Below are 22,670 nucleotides of genomic sequence, written 5' to 3'. Positions count from 1 at the left end.
GGGCTTAGGCCCAATAGGCTTGAGTGACTTGGGCTTTGAATGGGTTTTCCTTACACATCGAGTTTCCCCAAACTCACCCTTTTATTTTCATCCACGCAGAAATCCCCAACCATAGTGGGCTTGGAGTGTGAGGGAATTCGGAGTGGCCACCCGCTCGAAAGTTTGATTTTCTTCCGTGAACTGGACATCCTTTTACTTACGTTTGAGGTTTTGGGCTTTTAAATGTAATAAGGCCGCTTATTTATTTTGATGGTTTTAATATGTATTACTAAGATAGGTAATACTTATTTTAACTGTTGAAATTGGATAGCTTTAGGCGCATTTTCAAAAACAACAGTTGATTTCAAAATAAAACGACAACAAGCAAAGCTTCCGCAATGAAAGTATTTTCCAAAATTAATCACTTTTCCTAAAAATGACTTAATCGAATCGGTTTCTAGAAATATCCATGACGTTAAGGTGTGGCAATGGCGGTATGCATGTCTAGGATTGGATCCGAAGGAGCTTGGTATAGCGATCCGATGGACTCACCACCTCTTTTTCGATTTCCTACGGTGCCTGACTTCCATTCACTTTAACCCTTAATGAATTAATCTTTTGAACATCAAGTACGATTTTCTGGACTTAGAATGGAAATTTTTTTTTTACGTTTTTGATGTGGCATGCAGGATCCAGCTATAACTTCTGGGCCGGGTTAGGGGTGCTACACCAGTAGTTGTGATTACACAACAAGTTTGCAGATAACAGCTGCCAGTAAAAAAATTATGGATAAACCACTAGTGCTTGCAGGTTAAAACGCTGCCAATAGTTGTGATTACACAACGTATTTGCAAATAAGAGCTGCCAGTAAGTTTGTGGATAAACCACTAGTGTTTGCATACTATTAAACTATCAATACTTCCACCGTTCAGTCATCCCACCCCATGCAATATAGTATGTCATGCTTGCAATAGTATCATATAAAACCTTAATCATGCTCATCATGTTTTTAGTTTATCAATAGCTTTGGTCATGCTTATCATGTACTCAGTTTAGTAGTAACAATAGACATGTTGATCATGTAATCAGTATACAGTAGTACAAGTAATACTAACAATTCAACCATGATTTAGTCACTGTAGGCATGTGATAGTCCTAAATCATGCATATACAATAGTAATTTAGCCAATTAAATCACGGATTCTAGCATTATTCATAATATCAGGGACTCAATTGAATGAAATAAATCACTAAAACAAATCAGGGATCAAGTAGGGACTAATTTAAGTAGTTTACAAAAATTATGGATAAAACAAGGGCACATGCTCGTGTGGCTAGGCCGTGTACAATGCCTTAATTCTTGTAGAGGGGTACATGCCCGTGTGGCTAGGCCATGTAACAAACTGTAGCTATGTGGGACATGCAAAATTAGGCTTTAAGGGAGACACGATCATGTCGGAGGCCATGTGGAAGGTTCTAGGTCGTGTGAGAATTGAATATCCTAGGGTTTCAGGGGGAACATGGTTGTATGGTCTACACATGTGGCCCACATGCCAATGTGGCCTTATTTTGAGACACGGTTTACCCTGGTTCACTCATAAAAGATCACACATCTGTCTCTAGTATCTCGAACATCCTTCCTTACGCTTAAATCTTATACGGGGTACCTAGAACAGGTCCTTCAAATGACATTTACGCAAGAATTAATTACAAATTTCAAGACTCGTCAAAAACATTTGAAAGATTCAACAAGAATCATGAAAGATCGTGTAACCGGTTTACAAGATTAACATGGATGAAGGTCTATCGAAATTTGAGATTAAATACTGAGTTTGAGGAGTACTTACCGATCTTGGATGGAAAGAAACGAGTGTTAACAACGATGTAATCAACAATCGGTGGGGAAAAATGATTCTAACGGAAATTGATTTCGGGTTCCAAATGCAATAATTTCAACAATAAAGATAAAATATTTTGTAAAGAAAAAGATGAAAAAGAAAAGGGGAAAGAAATAGGGACAAAGAAGAAAATTTTCAATTTAATTTGAAGAAAGAAACTATAGTTCAATTGTGATTAGGAAAAGGCTAAATACCTACCGTTTTCAAAAATTGAAAGGGTTGGATAGCAATTTACCTGTTCTGTCGAAAATAAAAAGAAATGGGGGAAGGAGTGGCATGGCTTGAACTAGGGATGCAAGGATAAGGAGAATACTTAATCATTAGGCCACTGTCCATACTTGATAATCTTTTTACTCTATTTATTATTTATTTTAGAGTGAATTGCATCATTGTTTCCTGAAAATAAAAGAATAAAAATGAGAGAAATGTGGATAAAAACTAGAAGTTCTAGGATATGGGAATAGTACCTAACCATCAAGACTAATTCATTTTTTAATTATTTATTTTAGTAATCCTATATACATCATGTCTATAATTACACTAAATCAAATTTCATGTATCAAATTACGCATTAGATCAATATTCATATATAATTTTGATATTTATTCTTACAAATATAAAATTAATAAAATGTGCATTAAAATGAATCTAAACAAATGATTATCCAAATTCATTTCAATAAGTGACAAACTATAAAAATAGAAATTATAAAGAAATTATAATTATAAAAATTTATTAAAAATTTAATGGAAAAATTCAAAAATTATTTTCAAAAAGTTATTTGATTTTTTTTTATATGGAAGTGGAAGTAAATGTAAGGATGGAAAAATACTAGATATTCCAATACATGATGAGTAGCTTCCACAAAATCATTTTGTTTTTGCCCCCTCATTTACTTTCGAAGAGTTAGCTGTTATGCACGCTTATAATGGTATGAAATGCTATCCCGAGTTAACTCACAAAAGTGAATAAAGATTAAATTAATGGCCATGAACTCATGATCAAGAAGGCAACAATGATAAATTTGTCCCTTTAACTTTACATAAAAAAAATTGTTTTAATATTTCATTTAGTTTTTACCTCTTTTTGTTCTTAAATTTGTGTTATTTACTAAATCACTTCAAAATAGATAAAAAAAGTTAACATCTGTTAACTTCTTGACACGGATACCGGTAAGAAATTAATTATTTTTTAAATTTAAAATTTTAAAATCTATAAAAATTTTTAATTTTTAAAATTATTAAAAAGTATAAAAGATTCAAAGTTGAGTTGAAGAATTTTTCCAATTAACATTTATAATTACTTCTAGACTTATTATTTTGTTATTTTCTTTGATATAATGTTTATATACCGGCTTGCATGGTATCACTTTTTGTTTGTTAGATTCTACTTTTGTTAGAATTAAGTGACCCAAATTCTTATTTAAATAAAATACGATGGAAAATAAAATAAAAGTAAAATCCATATAGAACTAGACTTCTTTTATTTATTTTAGAATAAGGTTTTAAACCTTATTAAACTCCATCTATTTTATATTGATTAGGATAAGGTGTTTCAATCCTACTAGAATATGGCTTTGCAAGCCTATAAATAGACATAGTCTATTCCTCTTGTATTAGAGTAAAAATTTTTCGACATAGTGAATTTTCTTCTCCTCTCGCCCTTGGTTTTTTTCGAAAGGGTTTCCACGTAAAATTTATGTGTTCTTTATTTTATTTATTTTATTCTATTTATTTTTCACAAATTGGTATCCGAGCTTAGGGTTATTCATCTCGATCACGGTAATGGCGTCTTTGAAGTATGAAATTCATTGTTGGATCACAACACCGATTTGCGTTGTGGCAAATTAAGATGCAAGCGTTCTTGCATAGATGGATCTAGAGGATGCCCCGCTAGGATAGATAAGATGCCTTCGACATTAATGAGATGAAGAGAAGAAGCGTAAGGATCGAAGGCATTAACACAATTACATCGCATTTGTCCAACGAAATTTTGCAGGATGTGATGAAAGAGAAAAGCGCCATTGCATTATGGAAGAGGCTAGAACAAATATGTATGTCGAAAACTCTAACAAGCAAGTTGCATATGAAGCGGCGTCTTTATGCTCATCGTTTGGAGGAAGGTGCGTCATACGAACACTTAACAATGTTTAAAGAAATTCTCTCAAACTTGGAGGCCATGGAGGTTCAAGATGATAAGGAAGATCTAGGGTTGATTCTACTTTGTTCGTTGCCCCGTCTTATTCAACCTTTAGAGACACGATTTTATATAGCCGCGAGTCTCTCACAGTTGATGAGGTTTATGATTCTTTAACCTCGTATGATAAGATGAAGCATCTTGTGGTTAAACCCAACTCTCGTGGAGAGGGTCTCATTGTTCGTGGGAGACAAGACCGGAATGTTGATAATGATCGTGGTAGAACACAGAACGGAATCCTCGTGGTAAATCTAAGGGTAGATCGAAATCTTCAAACAGAGGTAAAACTTGCAACTTCGCAAGAAGAAAGGGCACATTAAATCTGAAAGTGCTATAAGCTACAAAATAAGATTAAAAGGGAGGCTGCGAATCAAAGGAAAACAAACGGAAAATTCGGTGAAGGCGATGTTGTAGAAGACTACAAACAATGGTGAACTTCTAGTTGCTTCATCAATGATTCTAAAGTAAGCGAGGAGTGGATACTTGATTCAGTTGCACCTTCCACATGAGTCCCAATCGGGATTGGTTTACAACTTATGAAAAAGATTCTGAAGGTGTTGTTTTGATGGGAAATAATGCTTCATGTAAAATCGCGGTGTTGGAACAATTAAAGTTAAGATGTTTGATGGAGTTGTCGAACACTTAGTGACGTGCGGCATGTTCCGAATTGAAAAGAAATTTAATTTCGTTGAGTACTCTTGATTCAAAAGGCATGCAGATACACAGTGAAAGTGGGGTTTTAAAGATTTCAAAGGGTCCCTTGTTGTGATGAAAGGGCAAAGAAAGATTGCCAAGTTATATGTTTCTGAGGTTCTATATTTATGGTGATGCAATTGCCGCTTCCTCTTCCTTGTCGATGATGATATTACTAAACTTTGGCATATGCGCCTAGGGCATATGAGTGAGAATGGCATGGCGTAATTAAGCAAAGAGGACTTCTTAATGGGCAAGGAATTTGCAATTTGAATTTCGTGAGCACCGTGTTTTGGGAAGCAAAGAGAGTTCGATTCACTAGAGGAATCCATAACACGAAGGAAACGTTGGAGTATATCCATTTCGATCCGTGGGGCCGCCCGAGTGCCTTCGAGAGGTGGAGCTAATTATATGCTAACCTTTATTGATGATTTTTCCGAGAAAAGTTTGGGCGTTCTTCCGAAGCGTAAAAGCGATGTGTTTTCCACATTTAAGTCTTGGAAAATTATGATTGAAAAGCAGACGGAAAAGCAGATAAAATACCTCCGTCATGCACAATGGCTTAGAGTTCGTTCGATGAGTTTAATAGATTGTGCAAGTCGGAAGGATCATGAGACACTTGACAGTTCGTCATACTCCACAAACAAAAGCGGCGTTGCGAAGCGAATGAACGAACGATCATGGAGAAGGTTCGATGTATGTTGTCAAATGCCAACTTACCAAGTCATTTTGGGCGTAAGCGACCTCTCTTGCATGTTTTTTATCAACCGATCTCCATCCGTTGCCATTGAGAAAAAGACTCCACAAGAGGTATGGTCCGTAATCCCGCTAATTATTCCGATTTAAAGATTTTTGGGTGTCTGCGTATGCTCATGTTGATAATGGAAAATTGGAACCGAGATCCATTAAATGCGCTTTTCTTGGTTATAAAGCTGGTGTAAAAGGCTATAAGTTATGGTGTCCGAAAATAGAAAAGTTGTGATTAGCGGTGATGTTGTTTTTGATGAAACCGCTATGCTACCTAACTTATCTCTTAAAGACTCTTCCAATAAAGAAAACCAAAAGCGGTGGAGCATCAGTTAATCTGAGAATCAACTCCTCAAGCCAATACAAAAATTGAGAATAGAGTTGCTTCTTCACCGCAATACTCTATCGCCAAAAACAGGACAAGAAGAGAAATTAAACCTCCAAAGAAGTATGCCGAGGTTGATCTAGTTGCTTATGCTTTAAATGTGGCTAAAGATATAGATGCTAATCAAGAGCCATTTAATTATTCGAGGCGATTAGTGTGAAGACTCGAAAAGTGGATGTTTGCTATGCAAGAGGAGATGGAATCACTCCACAAAAAGCAGAACATGGGATCTTGTAAAACTTCCTAAAGGTAAAAAGGTCATTCGTTGTAAATGGGTGTTTAAAAGAAAGAAGGGACTCAGAGTTGAAGAACCCGGATATAAAGCAAGGCTTGTTGCAAAGGGTTACATCAAATTCGAGTGGACTTCACAGATGTGTTCTCTCCGGTTGTTAAGCATAGTTCGATTCGAGCTTTGCTTGGTATTGTGGCCATGCATGATTTGGAGCTTGAGCGGTTAGATGTAAAACGCATTTTGCATGGAGAACTTGAGGAAGATATTTACATGCAACAACCAGAGGGTTTTATAGTCTCGAAAAAGAGGACTATGTTTGCTTGTTGAAAAAGTCCCTTTACGGTTTGAAACAATCACCAAGACAAGTGGTACAAGAGGTTTGATTCCTTTATGACTTCTCATGATTTCAAAAGAAGTAGTTTTGACAGTTGTGTCTACTTTAAGAAAAAGCAGTGATGGTTCTTTTGTGTATCTACTTCTTTATGTTGATGACATGTTGATAGCAAAGAAAAGATAAAGAGAGATAAGAAAGGTTAAAGCCCAACTAAGTGAAGAATTTGAGATGAAAGATTTAGGACCAGCAAAGAAGATACTTGGTATGGAGATTCTCGGAGATAGAAAAGCAAGTAAATTGTACCTAAGTCGGAAGGGTACATTGAGAAAGTTCTTTTGTGTTCAATATGCAGAGTGCTAAGCTTTGTTAGTACTCCTTTAGCGACCCATTTCAGACTTTCATCGGCCTTATCTCCTCAATCGATAATGAGATTGAGTACATGTCACATGCTCCATACTCTAGTGCAGAGGATCTCTCATGTATGCTATGGTTTGTTCACGCCCGATTTATCATATGCGATCGGTCAGCTTAGCGAGATACATGGCGAATCTCGGTAAAGAACACCGGAAAGCGATTCGATGGATTTTAAGATACTTACGAGGCACTACTAATGTTTGCTTACAGTTTGGAAGAACTAAAGATGGAGTTATAGGGTATGTTGATGCTGATTTTCCGGAGACCTTGATAGAAGAAGATCTCTCACGAGTTACGTCTTTACAATCGGAGGTTGTGCAATTAGTTGGAAAGCCACTTTGCAAACTACGTCGCTTTGTCTACCATGAAAGTCGAGTACATGGCGATTCTTGAGGCTTGTAAAGAAGCTATTTGGTTGAAGGGACTATTTAGTGAACTCAATGAAGACCTTCAAATCAAGACAGAGATTTTGTGACGGTCAGAGTGCCATCTTTCTTACAAAAGATCAAATGTTTCATGAGAGAACAAAACACATTGATATTCGGTATCATTTTGTTCGTGATATTATTGCTCGTGGTGATATTGTTGTGAGCAAAATTAGCACTCATGAAAATCCTGCAGATATGATGACTAAGTCACTTCCTATAACCAAGTTTGAGCATTGCTTAGACTTGGTTGGTGTTCATTGTTGAAGTTAAACCCTTAAGGGTTTTTGGAAGAGGTGAAGAACTTGTTTATTGAAAGTTCGCGATGAAGAACTTGTTCATTGAGAATTTGTGTCAAGGTGGAGATTGTTAGAATTAAGTGACCCAAATTCTTATTTGAATAAAATACGATGGAAAATAAAATAAAAGTAAAATCCATATAGAACTAGACTTCTTTTATTTTATTTTAGAATAAGGTTTTAAACCTTATTAAACTCCATCTATTTTATATTGATTAGGATAAGGTGTTTCAATCCTACTAGAATATGGCTTTGCAAGCCTATAAATAGACATAGTCTATTCCTCTTGTATTAGAGTAAAAAAAATTTCGACATAGTGAATTTTCTTCTCCTCTGCCCGTGGTTTTTTTCCCGAAAGGGTTTCCACGTAAAATTTATGTGTTCTTTATTTTTATTTATTTTATTCTATTTATTTTTTCACAACTTTTTATTATGAACTACAATAACAGGGTAAAGCTCGAACAACAAACACAACTACCGCAACTCAAACTTAGGCCACACCTGGAGCGATGAACACCTTTGACTATCAGGCCATCACATGGGATTTGTTAGATTCTACTTTAGAACTATCTAATTGTTCTGAAGTATATAAGATATGTTATTGAAACTGATTTAGTTTAAAAGATTTTATCTCATAAAGATTTAGTTGTGAAAGAGTTACAAACCACATTTCCTAAAGCATGAAACAAAGATTTGAGTTAAAAATGAAAAGATTATTTTTATTTATTACATTTATTAAATTGGATGAATTTTTTTATGAAAATTACCTATCTTTTCTCTAATTTACACTTCTATTAAACTAAAAGTTTACTAGTCCAAATATGAAAAATTACCTACCTTTTAATTATATTGAATCACATGCTATGGTAAACTAGAAGTTTCTTGGTCCAAATATATTCATTTGTTGACATGATTGGTTAGACCATTTCGATTAATAATGATGCAAAAATGAGAACTAACATGAATGTTTTATTAAAGAACTTAAAGATTCTTTATTTTAAAGAATTTTCATCTATTGTTTGTTCTAAAAAAGATAATCTATTAGAACATTACTAACAAAAGTTAAGCTTGAATCTCTTACATTTTTAAAAGAAATATGTGCCCATTTATCCAACAAGTGGATATTTTAATATAATTTTGATAGATGTATCTACAAAATAATTATATGTGAGTTATCGACTTGTAACATATCGTTTGCTAAATTACTTATTTAAGAATAAAACTTTCAAGTTATGTAATTGGGATGCTTTTCCCTAAGTGATTTTATTACTCAAGCTTTTCAATGATTATTGTATTTTAGATTGTCATTGCAAGTACGAATCACAAAGACTATTGTTTATATGTATAAAATGACTTAACATTATTATGAACTAAACACCTCGATTAATAGTTAAACTATCAGTTTTAAGAACATAACTTCTTGTAAATATATAAGAATATGATATTTTACATACATCAACATCGGGACGAATCATGCCAATAAATTATAATAATACTTTTCATTATAATTAACTTTTGGTTTAGAGCTAAATGCAACCAACCTATTTTAAATTTTTTGAATATGTAGTATATGTTAGACAAAACACCTTAGCGAGCAAATATGAATATAAATAAACAAATATTTATATAAAATAAAATAAATATTTATATTTATATTTAAAATATTAGATACGTGAAATCAATTAAAAAAATAAGATAATGAATAACCAAAATCGAATAAAGAATCGAATTTTACAAGATGTTAAGGCCTGTTTTACACAATTTTCTTAAGACATATTTAGCCGCTCCTACGATACTTGGAGAAACATTGGTCGACTGTCTCCCAAGATACAACAACACGATGATCGGAGTAGTAGCACAACTGCAGTGATCAACGAATAAAGCAGTGATCAACAAACAAAGCTTGCCTTCTTTTATCACCGAAACGTTGGAAAATATGGAGAGGAAAAAGAAAAAAATTTTAGAGTAAAATGAACTCAATGTGAGAGAATGGACCGATCTAAACATTTCACATCACCCACATCATGGGTTTAGATCTACACCCTTCTATGCATGAGACAAGGTTTCAAACTTAATCATTCAATTACTTTTTAAGTGGGTTCTCATATATATACACATCTCACTCTTGATATTTAACCAATGTGGGATCTAAGCTTTTCTTTTCCTCAACAAATATTCACAAGTAGCTAACTTTGAGCATCAATTTCTCATTTATCACTCGACCATTTTAAGCATATAATATATCGTTGTAAAGGTCTCATGGAGTAGAATATAAGACCATAATTTTATAATTGAACTATCCACCTTTACCAATCGAGAATATGCCTCAAAGTTTCCAAAAAATTACAATTTTTCCAACAGTATATGTTCAAGTTACCTCACCACAATGCACAAATGAGTATTAAAAAAAAAATAAAGTTGAGAACATAAATTAGTTTTGAGTATCCTTCTATTATTAAATGTTTTAAACAAATTGGAGATTCAATTATGACATGATTTTTTGTAACTATTTTGATTTGACAATTTTCCCAACATTAGAGAGAGAAATAACAGTTGGATGAATATTTTACTTGGAATGAATGATCATAATCTAGATTTTAATAGAAAGTAATTTGAACCAAAAGTTTAAAAAATAATTCACTTTATTGCAAGTTAATTGTCATATGCATTTATTAGCCTGATGAATGTTATATACTAGCTAATATTTTGATTTGAATTGAAGTCCTAGTACGACAACCTACTAAGACAAATGAAAGTAATGCAGGTTTGAAGCATGATATGAGAAAACAAATAAATCTAGATGATAATATAGTGATAAAGGAGCTCTAGAAAAGAGTTAAGATATAACTATCATTAAAACTCAAGAAGATATTTAAGTATGTGAAGATGAAAATAATGAAATCTCAGTAAGTTAAGTCATTACGATAAAAATATGGAATTGAAATGAAAAGTTGTTGACAATAAATTTGCATGTAATATTATTGTTGAAATAATGAAATAAAATGATGATTTTGAATAAATTTTTCAAAAAATATAGACATATAATAGTTGACTAGAATGGAAAGACTCAATTAAGTATAATTGAATCACTTCTCAATTGTGAAATTTCTAGACTAACAGGCCAAATATCTAAAGGTGTACAGTCAATGGGGTATAAAATGATAGTCTTGCAAAAACAAAATAAGAAAAATGAAAGTTTTTCGTTAACTCCTAACATTGATTATGAAAAGAAATAATAGTCTTTTATGGTGGATCTAATAACCTTTAAATATCTTATTAGTGTGATGATTCATGAAAATTTATATTAAAATCATTGAAAGATTTAAAATGCTAGAAACATATAGAAATTCTCGAGAAATTGTTCAATATGTTTACGTAAATATTTATTGGATTGAAATGATTTCAACATATATGTGATAAATTCGAATTAGTGAATAATAGTTGAAGGAAGATTATAAAATGATCCAATATACCCATATGTATAGAAGGATCAAGATCAAAATATGGTTATTGTTGGAACTCTTGAAGAGGCCAAAATATATTTTCCAAAATTCTTCTTCACTAATAACTTTTAGAAGAATAATGATTTAAACGTTTAACAAATTTGTTAAAGTGATCATTTGAAAAGCTAGTATTCAAGATTAAAATATGTAGAATTTAAGATATGATGTGATGTTGTCATGAAGAGGAGTAAATACGCGCAATACTCTTTCTTCCCTATCCGAAGTTTTATCCAATTTGGCTTTCTTGGTATGATTTTTAATGACGCAACATGTTATGCATGTTATAGATATACATACTCTTTTTTCTTCACTAAGATTTTTTTCTCACAAGATTTTTATTTTAGTAAAATTTTAATGTAACACATTATCTATCAATAGACATTTAAGGTGAAATATTATAAATATTTTATCATAAATTAAATCTCCATTAGACTGAGAAGTTTGACGTACTTTTAAATTTTTAATGTCAATTAAGAATAAAATTTTATATTATTTATACTAATATTTATAAATATAAACTTTGAAAAAATTAAGTAGATGAAATAAAATATATCACTTTTTGTTCTCCTATTTCTTGCTTCTATTTTATGTGTTTACTTTATAACATTTCATACCTTTTAGATTAGGATTAAATGAGTAGCATGTAGTAAACTAAACAAAAAAACTTTTAAAAAATAGTATATGCCATAGTGTGTGAATCCTATTTGTGAATTTGAGATTTTCTATTCACAATAAATCAAATATTAAGCCTCAAAATTAAATACTTTTTAATCTTTATACTCTTTTTTACATTCTAATTTTTGATAAAATTTTAATTTTATTTTTTTTCTACCTAAAGAATCCCATGCCATAAAATAATGGGTAAATTAGAAAAAAATGTCGGTTTTAAAATATATTTAGTAAAATAGACTTTTTTTCTCAAATTTAAGAAAATAGATCGAATTTAGAGAGAGATAGAAGATGCTTCTTATAAGAAGCGTTTTCAACTGAGTTGTCGGAAAACGCTTTCCATAAAACGTATTTTTTTAACGCATCAACTTCTTTGATCAAATAGTTAAATATCATAGGCTTTGTCTTTAAGTTTTGGGTTTAATTCTTCTTCTTCTCATATTTGTCTTTATTATTTCATGTTATTTTAAACCTTTTTTAAAAAAAATTTTGATTGAGTCTTAGCTTGGCGGTATAAGTATTATTGTTAATACAAGAGAATGTGGGTTCGAGTGTGTTGAACCTATAATGAAATTGTTCAATTTTTTAATTTTTAATTAATAAATATTTTATTTTATAATAAAATTATTCAATTTTTCTAATTAATGTTTTAATTAATAAATATATTATTTTCAAGTGTTTTAATTCATCTTCTTAATTAATAGCTATTTTATTTATATAAATAAAATAATAAATATGTAATTGTATAATAAAATATATATTATATATATCATTATGTTAAAAATATTTTTAATTAATAAATCCTTTATTTATATAAATAAATTAATAAAAATATAGTTATATAATGAAATTTTATATTTATCATTTTCTCAAATATATTTTATTTATCATTATATAATTACATATTTATTAATTTATATATATAAATAAATGAGTTATTAATTAATTTTTTAACATAATGATATATATAAAATATATGATTTTATTATATAATTACATATATATTATTTTATTTATATAAATAAAATATTTATTAATTAAAAAGATGAATTATAAAATTAAAATAATATATTTATTAATTAAAAATTTTAAAAATGAAAAAAATAAAAATATAAATAATAGAAAATCAAACTCAAAACTTATTGTTAAAACTACTAGTACGTAACCATCTAATCCAAAAAACTAATGTGTAAAAAAATGTACATTTTGTAAAATACATTTTTCAACATGTTAACTGAAAATGTTTCCAAAATTTTTTTTTATTTCTTCCTCCAAAATTCATCTATTTGCTATTAAAAAAATTCTTAAAATAATAGCAACGAAAAGAAAAAAGAAAGCAAAAATTGCAGGCCTCAAAAAAAGAAAAAAAGAAAAAAAAAAGAGTGCAAGTAATACAAATCTATTTCCACCGTTGATCCATTCAAAATTGACCCATACCAGCCTTATATTTCTCCAACGGCTCTGATCGTTCAATATATTTTTAAAAGATCTCCAATAATTGCGTACCAAACGCTGTAACTTCATCTGCCAAAGAAACCCACCGGGAGGAAAATTATTTTCTTTTTTCTCATTAGGGTTCTCCTCATCAGAACAGATTATGGCTATTACTTCGATCTCGACGAATTGGTCAGCTCTTTTCCGCTTCTCAAACCACTCGAAACATTCACTCTATTTACCCCAAAGTACCATTTCTTTACGGTTTTCACGATCCAGTCTCAGCTGCGGAAAACCCCTTTCAATTCGAGCAACCGCCGTTCCAGCGGCTCCTACAGCGGAGGGGTTGGCACCGGCTATTACGTTGACGGATAATGCTTTGAGGCACTTGAATAAGATGAGAGCAGAGCGTGATGAGGATTTGTGCTTAAGAATTGGGGTTAAGCAAGGTGGGTGTTCGGGCATGTCTTATACGATGGATTTTGAGAAGAGGTCTAATGCTAGAGCCGATGACTCTATCATTGAATATAACGGATTTACGATCGGTGAGTTTTGATAATTTTTGTCCCTTGTTTTGTTAAATACATTGTTCTTTACTTCATTCTAATGTGATTAGAAGGCAAAGGAGCCGGATTAATATTCTGATTCTAGGATTTTTGAGAGAAAATGAGTCATTAGATTTATATAGAAATCTGACAACTCTAAATTTGTTAATACAAGAATAGTTCGATAGATTCTTCAACTTCGAGGAAAAAAGCTCCAAAATTTGATTGAATTAAGATACCAAGTCTGAAATCTTGGGAAATTCTATTCTAATCATGGAAGAATTGTAACATGCCTACTGTTAGGATCGATCTGATTAAGGAACGACCAAGAAAAATAGCGGAATAAGTTAAGAAATTGAACACACAATTTTAAGGTGAAAAAATTCCTCCAAAGAGGATAAAAAACCATGGACAAAGATAATTTTATTATAATGATAAAAGAACTAAATGATAAAAGAATGAAGAATATAAAAGATGGAGATAAAATTAAACCTAAAAATTCAAAAATAAAAAACTTTAATTTCTAAATGTGTTTTGAGTTTTAATCTCTAATGGGATCATTGTTAGCAAATGAATAGAGAGTAATATGCTGGGAATATATATTCTGCAGGTAGCTGCAAACAATACTGCTTATGAAAACAAGTTGGAGTGTAACCTGATGTTTGCTTGAATGGGGTTATTTAGGCAGTTTAAGAGAGGATGGATTGTGGGTGGCAGCAATTTATGAAATGGCAGCAATTTCTGAAATATCTATATTTTAATCCGGTTAATTTTCTTGATATCTGAATTTGTTTATTATGCTATTATATTTGAATACTGCTATTTATAGAAATCTGAATTCAATAGCAACCTGAATTCATTGAATAGACTTTTACCTTTTAAAGAAAAAATATAAAAAATGGAGCAAGAATTAAATTTAAAATTCAACTTCACTCATCATTATCAACAAACTGCTTCTAAATTACAATAATCAACAACTTAGATAATAAGAATTTATTTGTTTTTGATTATTTGGTGCATGTCCTCCAAATAGCTATAAGTCTTTAACTGTCATACTGCTTTTATCAAATTAAAGTCTTTGTTAAAATTTAAAATTGTTGAACCTTTAATGGACTGAAATGAAGGTTACACTTAGATGCTTATAGATTTGGTCCCAAATTGAGCATTTAGCCATGGTTCTATGTGTTTTATTGGATTTCCTACAAAAATTGGAGGAATTATCTATTGAAACATTCAAACTTTGTAACTTCTCTTGGCATTATTTTCTTGGCATTTAGCCCTGTCTAGATTTTTTCTTGGCATTATTGTTTGTAGATTTCTACATGCAAATAAGAGGTTCTGTTCCCGCTTAATGTTTTTGCTTGGCATATGTTATACCAGTTTTCTGATCATCAAGCATTTTGCATTTGTTATCCAACAACTAGATTTCTATGAATTAAGGGAGTCATATGATTTCAACTCATTATGAACTTTGTTTGGGAGTGTAGCATCTTTGCATAAAAGGAAGCAGGCTTATATTTCGTGCTTTTTTCCTCCCTATCTTCAGATGATATGAAGGATGCTTGTTTTTCAGATATTTTGGTCTCTCTATCTTTCTCAGTTTATTTCTGTATGCGGAAATGAGAATGATGATCAATAATTTTAACATGGCAATGTCTTATGAAAGATAAAGAGTGCTATTTGTACCACATGCTAATGATATTTGCTAACTCTAGTGCCTGTACAGATAGTTTAGGCTATCCAAAAAAGACTTGTCAGTACAAATTAGGCTCCCTGCTATATCATATTGTTAGAATGGCTTTGCAATTTGAAGGGCATTGTAACTGAATGAAACTGATGCTTTAAGAACATACTTGTTTCATTGTTCTTTTTCTGTTGACGTGAGAGTTGTTCTTTTTCTTAAGGTCTATTGATGTAAGAGTTGGATGGGTTAATTGACTTATAGGCAAAATGGCTGATCATCCCTTCTCTGCTTGTTTTTGCAGTGTGTGATCCAAAAAGCCTTCTCTTCTTATTTGGAATGCAGTTAGACTACAGTGATGCTCTTATTGGTGGAGGTTTCTCTTTCAGGAACCCCAATGCTACCCAGACATGCGGTTGCGGTAAATCGTTTACAGCAGAAATGTGAAATCATATGTACAAAGACAGTCCAATAGATAATGATAGTCCATCCGTTTCATGTAATACAACACACAAATTATGCCTGTAAATCTTTCATGTTTAACTGATTTCATATTTCTAGCACCTTTCATACCTTATTTTCTCTTTTAGAAGGAATATATATTTGTTCGAAGCTCAGACACTGATATTGGTCTTCTTCATGCTTACGGATTTTGGTCTCTCTATCCAAAATGTTGCTCGACAAACTCGAGTGAAGGGTCGATGGATTATTTTTACTCGAGGATTGCATTTTTTCCTTTTTGTCGAAAGCAAAAATGTGAAAACAATTTAATGAACGCAATGCACAAAATAGATAATAATGATGAATGATATCTGAGAAATTATCAAAATTTATTGTGAAATATGTAGCTAACTTAAGATGTATGACATAAATTACTGCACGGTCATATTATTGGTCAAAAACAAATCAAAAGTTATGGTAAATGAGAGATGTAATGGTAATAATGAGATAAAATAAGATTATGTTAAAAGAAAATAATTATTTTCAAAGAGATTAAAGTTATTTTATGAAGTAACACACTTAAGATAATGTCATTAGATGAGCATAGCTTTTGTAATGATATATAATAAAGAGAGTTGACTTTATGACTAAATAATATTAGTATTTAATAGGCGAAGAGTCAAAATTTAATTACAAATTATTTGAGTCATAATTATATATGCCCCATGAATCCCTTTACTAGCTCGAGATAACCATAGATGAATAAAATGAAATGAAATCGATGAAGTAAGAGAAATTGATTGCATGTATCACTATCCGTAGTGAATGTGTTTTCTTGCTAAGTATAAAAGATTTTAGAAATTAATTTAAATTTTTAAATTATTATTTAATTAATTATAATTAAATAATTAAAGTTCAAGTGAGAATTAAATCAATTAATCATCGTGAATTTGTTGAATAAGACAATTAAATATATTTTAATCATAGATTCTAATATGGTCAAGTCGCTTACTTTAAGGGAATTATAATTGGGTTGGAAAAATAATTTAATTGGGAATTTAATTTAGTTAATTAAATTAATTAAATTAATTGATTAAATAAATAATATTTAAAAAAAGAAAAATAAATATTAGGTTGAATAAATTATAAGTATTGAATAAAAGTTCGGATAACACATATAATTATATCCAATACATGAAAGACCCAACTAAGCCTTGTGGATAGATGCCAAACCCTAATGTATTTTAGGACATGTCACTACCCCTATACTTTACTTAGAGTAAAAGTTTAATTTTCTATTTTAAAATTATTATTTAATTAAATCTTATTCAAACATAACTCTCGGACTGATTCTCTATAAATGGGAACTATGTGTTGAGCTATTTACAGTCTTCACATAATGTCGTCATTATTCTGTCAAAAAATAGTGATAATTTATTTTACAAAATAAATTCTATTTTATGGGAAAAACACATAATTCTGGTTATAGAAAGAATTAACTTTACTATTGAAAGTTAATAAAGTCTTCATTTTGTGCTATTGATTTGTGATACTTTAAGCTCACACTTGAAGCTGTTTGTGGTTTAAGAATAGCGGAAAAGGTTATTCGACTGAAATTCGGAATTGACTTTACCGTCTCGCATAAGTATAACTTCAGTTAAATTATATTACTATAAATATCACAATAACTCAGCATAAAAAAAAATTAAACTTTCACTATGTCTTAAAACACTATTAACACTTTTTCAAGAAGCCATTGAGAAAGGCACTACTCATATCCATCTGATAAAAGTGAGTAGCCACTGCTGAGATTAATTGAATGGCCTCTAATCGAGCAACTGGAGCAAATGTGTCATCAAAATCGATCCTTTCAACTTGTTTGTATCCTTGAGCTACCAACTTTGCCTTGCTGTGAGTAATGACCCCACTCTCATCTATTTTGTTCTTGAAAATCCATTTTGTTCTAATGATGTTGCAGCATGTGTGCCCTGACACCAATTGCCATAGTTCATTTCGATCAAACTATTGGAGTTCTTTCTACAGAGCCTGTATCCAATCTTTCATCTAGTAAAACTTCTTCTACCTTTTCACCAAATGAAAGTAAATGATAAAACAAAATGAAAAGTTTGCTTAAAACTAACCTAGAAAATATGGCAGTAGAAAAAATATAGAAAACTGAAAATTATCTAAAGCTATTTCTAATTGTTGTTTAATTGTTGTCTTTTAGGCTAAGTATAAAAATTAATAGGCAAAGGCTTGTAAAAGTCAATATTCCATCAATTGCCCTTATAAAGTTTAGGGTCGAGACACTGCAAGGTAAAGGCCTTGGTGTCGTGACATTGTCTTGTGACCAGGGGCGAAGCCAGGGGGACTGGCATGGCTCCGGCCTCCTTTAAAATGTAAAATTACATTTTAGACCCTTGAAAATTTTTAAAAAATTTAAATTAGTAAAGGTAAAATTACACTTTGGCCCCCTAAAATTATAAAAATTCGATTTTAATCTTTTACAAATTATAAAAATATAAACTATAAAAAATTAAAATTTCATCCGCTCCCCTAAAAATTTTTTTTGGCTTCGCCCCTGCTTGTGATCGAGGCAACTCCTTGGCAAATCAAAGGCATAATGGTCGCGACATTGTCAAGTTGATTTTTTTTAACGAAAAATTGATTGCAACAAGTTATTGTATTCGGTTAGGTGGTAGTTGAGGTTTTTGGTTCCATCATACACATGGTAACTGGAACCATACCGATATCAATTTGGTGTGTTTTGGACCATTTCGATTAACACTGATTGGTACTAATACGTACCAGCCCATACCAATTGTTAAAAAAAATTGATATTTTAAACCAACTTTTGATTTTTTTTATCTAAACTACCTAGTTGGTCACCCAAATTTTAGGGCGCTTTTATTTTAGTCACCCAAGCGTCAAATCTCTAACGATAGTTAACTACACATGCCACATCATGTTTACACTTTCATTTTAGTTATCCAACTTTTAGGTCGCTTTCATTTTGGTCATCCAAAAAATATTTTTTTAGAAGTATTGATTGGGATAAAAATAAATCAAGGATTAAAATGAAAAAGCAGTAGAAACTAAAATAATACACAAAAATTGTTAAATTGTACTTGTTTATCCCATTACCGAAATTTTAAATTTATTTTCTAATATTAAAATTTAAATTTCAAAACATCAAAAGTTGAAATTTTTTATCCATTAATAATGTCAACCAATTTGTTATTATAATATTAAAATTAATTAATTTAACCTCCTTTTAAATTTTAAAATTTTATTTTATATTTCTAGATTATCCTTACGAAATCAACTCAAATAACTCATATTTAATAATTTTCTCTGAAAATAAAATTTCTTTTGATTATATTTTGATTTTATAATCTCGAATCTTCCATATTAAGCTAAAAGTAAAGGAAAAGATACTTGCAAAATTGCTTGCTTTTCGTTTGGGTAAAGAAATGATGAAAAATAATGAGTTTTGTTTGGAATAGAAGATAAAATTAATTAATTTCAAGGATTTTCCTTTACTTTTAGTTTAGTATGGAAAATTTAAAATCATATAATCAAAAGAAATTTAGGTTTCATGGACAATTATTAAAGACAATAATTTCCATTGATAATTTTTAAAATAATTTCAAAACATCAAAATGAATTAAATAAATTGTTGAAAATTTTTATCCATTGATGATGTCAACTGATTTGTTACTATAATTTTGAATCTTAATATTTAAAATTTTATATTTCAAAACCCAAATTTAGAATTTTATGACAATGGGATAAACAAGTACATTTTGATAATTTTTATATACTATTTTAGTTTCTCCGGTTTTTAACTTTAATCCTTGATTTTTTTACCCCAATCTATACTTTTAAAATATAATTTGTTGAATGACTAAAATGAAAGTGCAAACATGATGTGGCATATACAGTTAACTGTCGTTAGAGTTTTAACGCTTGTGTAACGATCCGAAAGTCAGTGGTGTCAAAAAATGCGGTTTCAGAATCCCATTTCCAATGTTTGAGGTTAGTACTAAGGTTAATTAGAGTTTGGTCTCTTAATTTTATCAATTGGATAGTTAATTAAAGTACAATGATTAAATTGTAAAAATTGTAAAAATTAATCAATATGGATTTTTAAATAATTGAAGGACCAATTGAGCAATTGAACTAATTCCTAAATAATTAGGTTAATTATAATTAATTAGTTATTAATCAAAGCATATAGGACAAAAACAAGGTAAAGTTGTCATCTTTTACTCTTTTTCAATTCCATAGCCGAATGTTGAAGGAAGAAAACCATCTTTTTCAAGTTTTTGTATCGGTCCCCAATTGGTATGTGTATTTAAGTCATTTTCTTGTATTTTTTTTATATGTTCTTGAGCTAGTGGGAGCTTGACTTCCCTAATCCATGTACTAATTTGCAAAACTGTTAAAGTTTCCAAAAGTTTCCATTAATGAATACTTGAAGAAATTGGTACTAAATTGTTAGATTTTAAGCTTAGAAATGAAAAAGGACTAGTTTGTAAAGTTTAATTGCTAGTTTTTGAACATAGGGATTAAAGTGTATAAATTTCAAAATTGATGTGAAATTTTTGTAATTATAGATAATATTGAGATTGGTTTTGAAATCGAGGCTGAAATTTGAAAGATATTACAATTTCAATTTTAGGGCTAAATTGAATAAAACATAAAACTTTAGAGGCATTCAAATAATGAAATTGAACTCATATATGCTTATAATAGAATGATATAAGATGTGTAGAATTGATAAATTGAATTGAATTGAATTATTATCTGATCGGAATTGAACTAAACCGTGGATAATTGGGAAAAATGCAAAATTATCGATTAGTCATTGCAATTCAACTTGTTTTCTATTTTGACCAGGTAAGTTCATATGATATGATTGTATTTAAATTTTTATATGTTTTAATTATAAATTTGTGTATGTTTGATTGAATTTTTACAATTTGGTACAAAACATGATATATGGACTAAATCGTAGAGAAACGATCAATTGACTGATAAATTGAATATGATGAATTTTAGTTTGAGATAATTAATGAACTGATAGTTGATTATGACTAATCGAATCATATTGGTGTGAATTTGCTTGATTATTGAGATAGAAGATTAAACTGAATAAAATTAAAAATTGTATAACTTGGTGAAATTGGCTTGGAATTGAGATAAATCGTGATATGCTATGTATGAAATGATATTTTGATTGATGAATTGGTGATATCAAAATCAATAGAATAAGAATCGAACTTATAATGAAATTGGATTATTAGTTACCCTATTAGTTGTTCGGACTGCGTCAAATATAGTTGGTATGTCATAGGGTCATATTATTGAGTAAAACCATCATTGCCGGACAACCCAGGATGATGAATCCGTGTATTCGTACCGAGCCTGTGTCTGGTTAATAGCGTTAAAAGTGCATGAATTGGTTAAATGGTAATGAACAAAATGTAATGGAAATGTGAAATATGATATTATGCGAATTGAGTAAAAAAGAGCCCTAGGGCCAAATAAATATGAAAGAGCTATCAAGCTTGGAAATGGTTGAAATGTTTAAAATGAAATGGAATAAATGAGCATGTTATAATGTATTGGAAAGTGATTGGTGTGACATTTGCATGTGAATTGGAATGTTATATATTTGAAGTACTATATGATACGGTTATGTGGCATGCACATAGGTGTTGTTATATTGATTTGGTATTGATAGCTTTGATTAAACCCTAGCTAATGTTTGATTTTGGGAAGGCTAATGTTCTTATATATGTGTGTATATTTTGGTGATATGTTAAGCTATATGTATGCCATTAGATATGACATAGTTGAGTATGAATTAACATGGTTAAAGTGATGATATTGAATGACTATGTGCATGTTTGAATGGATTGTGATTCAATAGGTGGAATTGATATATTTTGGTGCCAAATTGAGGTATATTGAATTTGTTGATTTGGAAATAGTTATCTGCAATGTTTGGTTTGTGTATTGATATGTTTTTGTGTAGGAAAAGTTGTGAACTTTGCACCAAATGGTGAGTTTGTAAGGTTGACATGAAATAGATACCAAATGGCTTTATTTGTACTAAAAACAGAGTTCATGTTGTGACGTCAGGTGATGGTTGTAGCAACGAGCTTTGGACTTTAGGCCACGACCTGATGAGGAAACCCATTGTCTCAAAGAGGCCAAGTCAATATGTTAAGTCGCGACGAGGAACTCCCTCACGTCGCGACGTTGACTCGAAGTTTTAAAACTTTACAATTTAATCCTATTTCGTGCTTGGGTCAATAAATGAACTTTTGTAAGCTCGATTAAGGCTCGAATTTGATTATATATCATATTGTAAATGTGTTTATGACATGTTTTTATGTTTGAATGATCATTTTACTGTATAATTGATTATCGTTGCTTCGACAACGAATGTGACATCTTGTTATTCGGAATCTGCAATCGGGTCGGGTAAGGGATATTACAACTTGGGTGACTAAAATGAAAACGTTCAAAAAATTAGGTCACCAATTAGATAGTTTACCCTAAATTTTTTTGTTTACGTGCATAGTTTCAACCAAAATTAAAAATAGAAAACTATTGAAGCTTCTAACGACATCTACGGGGGTTTTCCTAAGACAACTTCTCAACTACAAAAATCACCAAGCAATACTAGTGTCTTCTCTAATATCTCGTACAACCAAGAACTCTACACCAAACCTCTATGTAGTAACGTTTATAAATCTCATGTTTTGTCTTTTCCAGTAATTA

At 30.6% G+C, this 22,670-nt stretch overlaps 1 protein-coding gene across 2 annotated transcripts; it reads left to right on the top strand.

The window, feature by feature from the left end:
• Window positions 1-13,253: 13,253 nt before the first annotated feature.
• Window positions 13,254-16,059, top strand: LOC108487147 (iron-sulfur assembly protein IscA, chloroplastic). 2 transcript variants are annotated; one of them, XM_017791403.2, is made up of 2 exons: window positions 13,254-13,753; window positions 14,364-14,602. In XM_017791403.2, the coding sequence occupies exons 1-2, from the start codon at window positions 13,372-13,374 to the stop codon at window positions 14,387-14,389; spliced, it is 408 nt and encodes a 135-aa protein (XP_017646892.1). In that variant the 5' UTR covers window positions 13,254-13,371; the 3' UTR covers window positions 14,390-14,602. The 2 variants fall into 2 exon arrangements, with proteins under 2 accessions (XP_017646892.1, XP_017646891.1); XM_017791402.2 differs by lacking the exon at window positions 14,364-14,602 and adding an exon at window positions 15,739-16,059 and having other exon boundaries at window positions 13,255-13,753.
• Window positions 16,060-22,670: the final 6,611 nt, after the last annotated feature.

Source organism: Gossypium arboreum, chromosome 10 (genome assembly GCF_025698485.1).
Source record: "Gossypium arboreum isolate Shixiya-1 chromosome 10, ASM2569848v2, whole genome shotgun sequence".
NCBI lineage: Eukaryota > Viridiplantae > Streptophyta > Magnoliopsida > Malvales > Malvaceae > Gossypium > Gossypium arboreum.
Note: the sequence above shows the minus strand (reverse complement) of the source record. Positions and strands in the feature narration are given on the sequence as shown.